General features: G+C 47.6%; 1 protein-coding gene across 1 annotated transcript; it reads right to left on the bottom strand.

Annotated features, from left to right (window-relative positions):
* Positions 1-4,168: 4,168 nt before the first annotated feature.
* LOC133901297 (probable LRR receptor-like serine/threonine-protein kinase At4g37250) lies at positions 4,169-7,134 on the bottom strand. The gene is made up of 2 exons (XM_062342607.1): positions 5,221-7,134; positions 4,169-5,136 (listed from the first exon to the last, which is right to left on the bottom strand). The coding sequence occupies exons 1-2, from the start codon at positions 6,947-6,949 to the stop codon at positions 4,430-4,432; spliced, it is 2,436 nt and encodes an 811-aa protein (XP_062198591.1). The 5' UTR covers positions 6,950-7,134; the 3' UTR covers positions 4,169-4,429.
* Between the last annotated feature and the right edge of the window lie 2,571 nt (positions 7,135-9,705).

Raw genomic sequence — 9,705 nt, forward strand, 5'->3', positions numbered from 1 at the left:
AACTTTGAGAGAAACTAAGTTTGGGTCCTAGTAGAGTCACCCCCCCCCCCCAATGTTCACACCATAGTTTCATAGAAGAATAAGTCTATGTCAAGAAACCCTCAGGCTTTGAGCATCCCAAATACCCTCATAGAGTATACAAGCTTCAGAAAGCTTTGTATGGGCTTAAGCAGGCACGGGCTTGGTATGATAGGCTTAAGCCTTTCTTGCTAGGACATGGGTATGTGATGGGGTCAGTTGATAAAACTTTGTTCCCTCTCAAGTATGGCAATGATTTCTTACTTGTTCAGATTTACATGGATGATATCATTTTTTGTGGTTGTTCTCATTCACTTGTGGTCAAGTTTGCAGAAACTATGAGCAGGGAGTTTGAGATGTCGATGATGGGCGAGCTCAACTTCTTCCTTCGGCTACAAATCAAGCAATACAAGCAAGGTACATTCGTCCACCAAATAAAATACACCAAGGATTTGCTAAAGAAGTTCAACATGAGCGATGCAAAGCCATTGGCGACACCGATGGCTACCTCGACCGTGCTTGATCCGGATGAAGATGGCGAGGAGGTGGACCAGCGGGAGTACAGGAGCATGATCGGCTCCCTCCTATACCTGACGGTGACAAGACTCGACATCCACTTCGTTGTTTGCTTGTGTGCTCGCTTCTAGGCTTCACTGAGGATATCTCACCGCCAAACGATGAAACGCATTCTGAGGTATCTCAAACACACTCTCGAGTATAGCCTTTGGTTTTCTGCATCCTCTTCGCTTTCTCTTCGTGGCTTTTTGGATGTGGATTTTGCTGGGAGTAGAATTGACAGGAAAAGTACTTATGGTACTTGTCATTTCTTGGGTACTTCTCTTGTGTGTTTGTCTTCTCGCAAGAAGTCTAGCGTTGCGTAGTTTACTGCTGAAGCTGAATATGTAGCTGCTGCTAGTTGTTGCTCACAAATTTTGTAGATGGTTTCTACCTTGAGAGATTTTAGGTTAGATTTCAGGAGTGTGCCACTTTTGTGTGACAACACCAGTGCCATAAGCTTATCCAATAACCCAGTTCAACACTCCAGAACCAAACACATAGATGTGAGATTTCACTTCCTGAGAGGCCACAATGAGAAGGGAGACATTGGATTGAGCTATATAGATACCCAACACCAGCTAGCTGACATCTTTACCAAGCCTCTAGATGCAACAGGGTTTGCCTTTCTGAGGGAAGAGCTTGATGTGTGTCATCCCTATGCATTGTATGAGGGAAAGTTACCTTTATACATACTCTATCTTACTTTTATTGCATTTGCGTTGCATAGAATTTGTAAGATAACCATGTTAGCAAGTTTCACTTATATGTTCTTTGCACTTTCTTGTACTAGTTGTGAATTTGTGCTAAGTGTAGTGGATGTATAATAATTGGTGCAAATTTAGGCTCTTATTGAAATATGACATAAAATATGTTGAGTAAGTTTCTCTTTTCTAAGAATGAACTTGAAATGTGAACATAATCTCTTGTCACCCTTAAATGTTTGCTTTAACTTAATCAATGCTTAAATTAGGGCTAGTTTTGTGAAAAGCTTGTGCTAGGCTGTTTTATTCGGTTCAGCGGATTGGGGGTCGTTGACCTTTATCTATGTAAATGTTTAGCTCATGATTAACCCTTGGGAGAGCATGTGCTCTTTTGTGTCGCAAAGGCATAACTTATTTTGGCTTTGTGAAAAATTGTATATCTTGAATCCTATGTTGAGTCAACAAAATGAATCAATAAGTTTTGAGCTAAAATTGAATCCAATACGGTGGCTTAAGGCTTCATGTGGTTTGCCAAAGAAGCGAACCCATGGTTGCTTAAAACTCACTTGAGGATAGTTAAATGATCAAATGAGAAAGTTAACTTGTGCTTTTTAATGTGCTAAGAATGTTATTTTTCATATTGTCAAACTAAGACTCGGATTGATATGTGGGTGTTTGCATAGCCCGTTGGATTGAACTTGGTTGCCTAGTTTGAACTTGACATAGTGCTAGTTTCTCTAATTTTTGCACTGATTATAAAATTATGGATGCTTTTGTGGTGACATCTTTTGGATAATTGAACAACATGATCAAAACTTGCTTCACTCCTGGTACTTGTGACATGAACTCACTTTGAGACTTTGTGCGCCTTTGAGTTATATTATTTACTCCTCCTAGTGTTTTGACATCTATAGTCCTTACAAGTGCTTTTTTATCAATATGTGAAGCTTTGTAGGCTTGCATTTCATTTGCACATCTTTTGCATAGTCTTGTATCCTTGATGTTTGCATTGCCAAAGGGGGAGAAAATATGCCCAAAGATATTATGCACAAATATTCAACAAAGGGGGAGAAAATTGCATTTATCTAGAAATGAAAGGAAAAAATGGAATATGTGCAATCATGAAGGAGCAGCATGTGTTCATAGGTTTTTGAGTTTTTCTTGCTTTTTTGAGGATTTTGGCTAGTCTTTGCCTCTCTTAGGACTTTTACAACATTTCTTATGCTAAGTGACATATTTTTCTCTTTCTCGAGTTTTTGTTCACTTAGATGAGCTTATCTTAATTTCTTCAAACCAAAATATTTGTGCTTTGAGGGTTGTCAATGCACTCATCAAGGGGGAGATTGAGAAATCAAATTAAAATGTATCTTGGTTTACTTGTGATTAGTGATTGACATTGGTATTTATTTGGCTTGATGATCTTCAATTTTGCATGAGCTTTGATGTGATTTTAATTGATTTGGGATTTTATTTGAGTATATTGATTATGGATTAACTGTAATTGGAATTAGAGATATGTGTTTGCTTGTCTCATGGTGTGCAGGTGATGGATGCAACTTGGCGGTCGACGGCAGGATGATCGGGGCCAAGCGGGGTGCTGGGTGCCGGATGATCAAGAAGGCCGGGCAGAGTCAAGGGTGATTCTAGCTGAATACGTGGAGGTCAAGCAAAGCATGGAAGGTGGATGGAGACGGCGTATTGACAAAGTCAAGCGAAAGAGATACCAGTGTAGGTGACAAGGCGGCCTGAGGGATCGGGAGCGGGAGAGACTTACCGGCGGTCATGATCGCATGACAGAGTACACGCATCAACATCGAAGCGCTTGCTTAATGTGTAAGCTAGGCGACGAGTCACGCTTTGAGAAGCGTGCAAGTGGTTTTGCGGTTTGGCCTCAAAACCGTGGGAGGACTGGAGGAGTACGTGGCACCATCACGAAGCTTGTGTCGAGACAAAACTAAGTCATGGAGGTGCTACAGCCGTTCGATGAATGAAAAAAAAAATGGATCAAAATGCCCTCGATGGTAGGTAGGAGTGTACTACAAGAGAGAGTTATTTTAGCTAGGAAACTTATGGATCAAGTTTTCTAAGCCTATAAATAAAAGGTTAAGGCTATAAGAGAGTTTGAACCAGTCACTTGAGCCCTTGTGCAACCTATTTAAGAGCTTAGAGTTAGGGTTTTAGAGAAAAAAGGATGAGTGCTTAGCAAATGTAATAGGGGAGAGTTTTGAGAGGTAAATCTGTATAATCTGCTTAAAATAGGGCTAATCTCTTTAAGTAATGAAGTTTATGCTTTTGCATATGCTTGAATTCTCCTAATTCTAGTTTCCCTTTATCGGTTCCCTTGCAAGTTTGTAAGTTTCTCGGTTTCCAATTTTGATTTTCGTTTTAGTTTTTGGGCTGAAATTTCAGCACTTTGTGAGATCATTTTTCTTGTTGCTAGAGGCATAAAATTCGCATACACACGCTTATGTGATAGGGTCTTGAATTCCGTTGCCTCTAGATAATCAACTTGGAGGGTTTCATTGCTCAGTGTTCATCTTTTCTTGTTTCTTTGCAAGTTATGATCTTTCGAGTGTTAAGACACATGAATTGGTCTTAAATGGAACCTATGGTTCATATACCATCCGTAGAATCGTATTGCCTCAATTTTCTCTTATTAAAACTTCTCTTTATTTTTGCTTCCGCTTGAGTTTTGAGGTGCATTGAGTGATCCAAATAGAAAAAGGCTATCGATTTCGCAAGAAATTTGTTGAGGCGTTTATTCACCCCTCTAGAGTCAATCTCATTCCTACAATACATATGTCAATTTCGGAATTTTAACATTCAAGGAAAAAAACTAAAGAAAACTTGTTTGATAAATGACTATCAGAATGATTAATAATTGACACAGCTATGCTTTTTCCTGGGTTGAATTGGGAGAACACAAGCTTATATTGGTTCGGTGACCAAGACTTGGATTTTTGCTTCCATGTCATTCCATCATTCCTTTTCAGAAATCTGAGTTTGCCAGCAAAATCTGAGATGCACAGACCAATTCCTTCCAGAAACTGGCCCCAAAAACCATAACAACAAGCGAACTACAATGCACAATCACCGGCAACAAATTTTGCCTTCACAATCACAAGAACCAACTCTTAAGCCGTGGCAAGATTTCAATGAGCTGCCCCTGCTGCGGTGGAGGAGGCAGCGGTGGAAGCTAGAGCTGGTATCCTGTCGATGGCCTGCAGAGCGTCCCTAATGGACGGCCTCTTGTTCGGCGCCATGGCGCCGCAGGCGGCGCCCAGCCTCAGGCAGCACGCCACCGCCTCGTCCCGGCCTTCCATCTCACAGCGCAGTGCGGGGTCCACTAGCCGGAGCGCCTGGGCTTTCTCCTCATCTGCCCCGGCTGTCAAATGGCAGAGCTCCAGGCTCGTCAGCGCGCGCCCGGCGACTAGCTCCAGCAGCAGAACGCCTAAGGAGTACACGTCCCACTTGGCGTTCGGCTTCGGGCTTTTCACGGCCTCCGGCGCCCGGTAGTGAGCCGCCGTGTCGGCGGGAGCGCCAGCGTGCGGGCTCGCTGATGGTCCACCAGGGCCTGGTGGTGGCGACAGGTCGGGGAGGCTTTTTGCCGAACGCTTGCTCCCGAACCGCCTGGCCAACGCCGACAGCTTGAGCCCGCCGTCCGCACCGCGGACCAGCCGGTCGACGCCGAGGTCGGCGAGCAGCGGCTCCATGTCCGCGTCCAGTAGGATGTTGCTCGGCTTCACGTTGCCGTGAACGCACTTCTTGTCGTGCAGGTACGCAAGGCCTCTCGCCACGCCGCGAGCGATGCGAAGACGCGCGCTCCATCCGAGGTTTATCGGCGACGAGCCTGGCTTCCCTGCAGAGCCATAACGTATATTAGCAACATGCACACTACAAGTTTCAGTGGCAATATAATGGAAGTTGTGTGATGATCCATTACTTTTGATGGAGAGATTGGCGAGGCTGCCGTTGACAGCGAAGTCGTGGATGATGAGCATCTCGTCGGGGCCCCAGTAGAAGCCGCGCAGCCGGAGGATGTTGCCGTGCCGCAGCTTGGCCACGGCGCGCATCTGCGCCTCAAGTTCGTTGAACCGCCGCACGCTGGCGTCGTCGCTGCCGATCCTGCGCACCGCCAGCGCCGCGCCGTCGGCCAACACGGCCTTGTACACGATGCTGCCGCCGGCGGCGCCCAGGATATACGCCGATGCCTTCAATAGTGTCTCTAGCTCCAACTCCGCGCCGCCGTCCACCGTCACCAGTACCCCGGCGTCGCCGCCCTTCTTTTTGGCCGCCGCTTCGACCGCCTTGCTGTTCTTGTCCGTGATGCCCTCCTTGGCGGAGAAGGAGGCTGACGTGTCTGTGACCTCCTCCGTGTCCTCGCTGTCCTCCCCGGCCTTCTTACGCAGGCAGCAGGACAGGCTCGGGCAGACGGCGTCCGGCGACTCGTCCGACTCCGGCTTCTTGAACACGACCCCCATCCTCTGCTTCGCCACCTCTTGACGCTGCCTCCTCTTCCTCACCTGGTACACGTACAGGACCACAACGAAGAGGACAGCGATGCCGGCCACATCGCCAGCGGCGATGGCGACGATGGTGGCCAGCCTCATCCTGCCTTGCCCTCTGGACGCCGGCGCTCCGGCGCCAGTGTTGGTGTCAGAACCAGGAAGCGCCTCGGTCGGGTCCTTGGGTATCGCCGCGATAGCCGGCGGCGACTTTGCAGTGCCATTCTGGGGCTCCACAACGGAGGAGGACGTGAAGGAGCAGAGCCTGTCGAGCGGCCTGCCGCACAGCTCGGTGTTCCTCGCGAACGCCGTGGATCTCTGCACCGAGAATGGCGGCACCGCCGGGATGGCGCCGGTGAGGTTGTTGTAGGACAGGTCGATGGTAACGTTGGCCGGCAGGCTCGACGCCATCTCGGTGGGTATGGCTCCGGCGATCCGGTTGAACGAGAGGTTGACGTAGCGTAGCGCGGCCCCGCCGAAATCCGGCGGGAGCGTGCCGTTGAGCAGGTTGGCGCTGACGTCGAGCACCTGCAGCGCCGGGAACCCTCCTCCGGGGAGCCCGCCGGAGAAGAAGTTGTTTGCCAGCGACACGGCGGTGAGGTTGGGGAGCAAGGTGAGGTTCTGTGGGATGGCGCCGGAGAGCGCGTTGCCGGCGAGGTTGAGTGCGCGGAGGCTGCGCAGCTGGCCGACCTGCTCTGGCAGTCCGCCCGTGATGCCATTGCCGGCGAGTGAGAGAACACGTAGCTCCGGCGCGCGCAGAAGCTCGGGCGGGATGGTGCCGCTGAGCGCGTTGCTTGAGAGGTCGAGGTGGCGCAGATGCTCGATGAGGCCGAGCTCCCTGGCGACGGGGCCGACTAGTTGCGCGTCGGGTAGGACAACGGTGACAACCCGCGAGTCCGGAGAGCAGACGACGCCATTCCATGAACAAGGCGTGGCGTCGGCGTAGCCCCAGCCGGCGAGGGAGCCGAGCGGGTCGGCGGCGAGGGAGAGCTTGAAGGAGAGGAGAAGCACGCCATCTTGGTTAAGCGCGGAGGCGACGCATAGTAGTTGTAGTAGTACTAGTTGCAGCAGCGGCAATGAGGTCGTAGCAGTAGGAAGCCGTAGAAGGCGAGGTGCGCCATTGCCGGCCATGGAGGTGGAGGTGAGGTGGTGGTCGTGCAGTGGCATGCTGCAGCAGCATGGAGGTTAAGAAGAGGATGGAGGGGTTTTGGCAATGGCACTGGTGGTGGTGCTGGTTTTGCTTGGATTGGTTGTGGCGGTGGTTCACCAAAACTCTAGCAAGGAGATGGGAGTGGAGTGGCGACTATGGAGCAGAGGAACAACAAAGATCCCTCCCTCTCTGTCTTTGAGGTATGGTATCAAAAGGGGCTAAAGTGTGTGTGGTGAAAGAGATATATAATGGAGTAGAGGGGGATCTCCATGGATACCCATGAATGATAATACAGAATACTTCCTCCGATCAAAAATACATGATGTTTTTTATTTTTATCACTATTTTCTATTAAAATATAGTTATAATATATAATAAAAATATAATATTATGAAAATGTTTTTCAAGATAAATACACGTATAATTTTTATATTTTCAAACTAAATATTTTGGAAGTTAAAATTTTAAAAATTTGACTACATTCTAATAGAAAGTCGAGTATTTATGATGGAGTACTTTTGTTTGTCAGCTTTTGGACCCCTCATGCATGGAGATGTGGACGCATTGGCAGAAAGGTCACTCTGCTCCAGCTTTGGCAGGGGTGCCTTTCCAGGAGATCAAAACGAACTGATTGTTGAATCATGTAATGGGAATATACATACATATGCGCAGGATCGTTCTGCACCTTCAATGCATACACAAGCAGTATGGCGAGCTCACTCTCAAGGAAAGCATAAATTCTTCGGGTGGCTGTCGATACAATCATACAAGCAAAGACCTTGCCGGCTGATAAGCTCGCGCTAGGGAATTGGCCCTACAATCCGAGCTGCCCTTTGTGAGATCAAGAGCCTGAAACGGCACTGCACTTATGTTTGCAATGCAGTTACGCCAAAGAAGTGTGGGAGCGTGTGCGTGTCTGGACAGCTGAGACACTGCTGAGAGTGCTGGAACACAAGCTTGAACCCGCTGTCACCACAACAACGAAGAATGACTGCCTGATCATGATGTACACGGTGTGGAACATTTGCAACGAACGAAATCAAAGGATTTTTTACAACAAAATGCTCTCCGCACTGCAAGTTTTCAAGCAAATTGAGGACATCACCTTGAGAAGGATTGTCTGCGGGCAGCCAGTGATTTTTTTTTTTTTTTTTTTTTTGCACCAGGTGGACCAGCGGAGGGGCCCACTAGTGCCACCGATCGAAGTGGGCGATCTGGGAGCAGGCGGAGGAGCCTAGGCTCACCAGCTCCCAGAGGTGTGATGCTTGGGTTCGAGCACGGGCGGGTGCGGCCACAATGGGCGCGCATACCACCAAGCTACCGCTCTGCAGCTATTGATAGATTAGTTTTCTCATAGTATCACCGAAGGAGTTTATCTAGTTTTCTATGTAATATAAAATATTGTAAATATTTTGGATTCTTCCCCTCTTAAATGAAAGAGAAGCTCTCCTGCTCATGGTTAAAAAACAAATATATATATATACATGCACAAAACACAGTAAATTAATTCGTCTATGAGAAGGCAGGAGTCCAGCTGAGTTGTGTGATGATATATATGTATGTACTGCTCGCTTTCTATGTCATGCCTGTTTATCATGCCCAATCGTGTGAGTTCCATTCCTGTACGAGCTGGATTGTGGTTCTAACGTTCCGTTCCACCGACCAGACTGAAATTTAAAGTTTTTTGCATTTCATTTAGATCTTAATTAGCAATTATCCATTGTATTATTACTACTTTGACACAAAAATGCATAAAAGTATTAAGGTGTACCATGCAAACGTGTTAATGTTAGTTTCTTTATGGAAAGTACTTTATATCCATTGTATTTCTAACAATTTACACTAATATGTAGTTAGAAAAAAGTAATGGTCAAATAATGTACGTACTAGTGATATGTGTCGATATCCAGAACAAAACAACAGTAAAAGAAATTTTGCTTGAAACGTGTATATTACTTAATATTGGGGGATCAAAATTCCACACGACAGTAAAGGAGTCAGAACTCACCTTGAGGGGAGCCCCAAGCTGGAAGAAAAGAGGAGATGAACAACGTGAAAGCGGATGGACTAAATTGGCCTTGTTCCCTTGGCGGGACAAGAGCCTTTTATACCATTCCCTGTGTGTCGGATTACATTGTTGCTCTAAGGCCAAATTACAAGAATGCCACTGAGGTTTTGGTACCTAGGGGCAAAACAATATTTCCCCCTGATTGGCTACCTACCATGTACAGTACTACGCTATTGTATACATCCTATCACTATGTCAGCTCCTTGGAGTCTGGACCAATGTGACTGCCATCTCTGACACCCTAAGATTACGACTTTGCCCCAATATTCATGCTGGCATCCTATGAGGAGGAGGCACCCCGGACGGCCCCCCAATGTGACTTCCACTGCCCTCTGAGTGCCCATCACTGGCCTCGAAGCCTCCGTACCATCGAGGCCTCCAAGCCATGCCTGAGGGCCTCGGTATTCTCCATCACTAAGTTGTCACCGGGCTGAAGTTCCTTTCCAGCTTTAGGTGTAGTGACGGCATCTGCGTGTAGGGTCCTTTGAGGCCTTCGAATGTCCCCTCACTAGGCACCCTTCGAGGTGGTCATTTGTTCATATGGCTCAGGGTGGAGTCCCCAAGGGTGCCATGCCTTTCATCTTCAAGTCGAGGTTGCCTCTACAAGGGCCCGGAGGAAACGGTGGTTCCCTTCCCCAACAGCATCCCCTCGTGAGGGGAGATCATCAGTCTCATCGAGGTTGAGCCAACACTCTATTACTTTGG

This window comes from Phragmites australis, chromosome 20 (genome assembly GCF_958298935.1).
Source record: "Phragmites australis chromosome 20, lpPhrAust1.1, whole genome shotgun sequence".
Taxonomy (NCBI): domain Eukaryota; kingdom Viridiplantae; phylum Streptophyta; class Magnoliopsida; order Poales; family Poaceae; genus Phragmites; species Phragmites australis.

Bases quoted from the DNA above. Each gene is read 5' to 3' on its own strand.
- LOC133901297 (XM_062342607.1), bottom strand. From the start codon at position 6,949: ATGCCACTGCACGACCACCACCTCACCTCCACCTCCATGGCCGGCAAT. The intron at 5,137-5,220 runs GTAATGGATCAT...ATGGCTCTGCAG, and splicing joins CGCCAATCTCTCCATCAAAA to GGAAGCCAGGCTCGTCGCCG.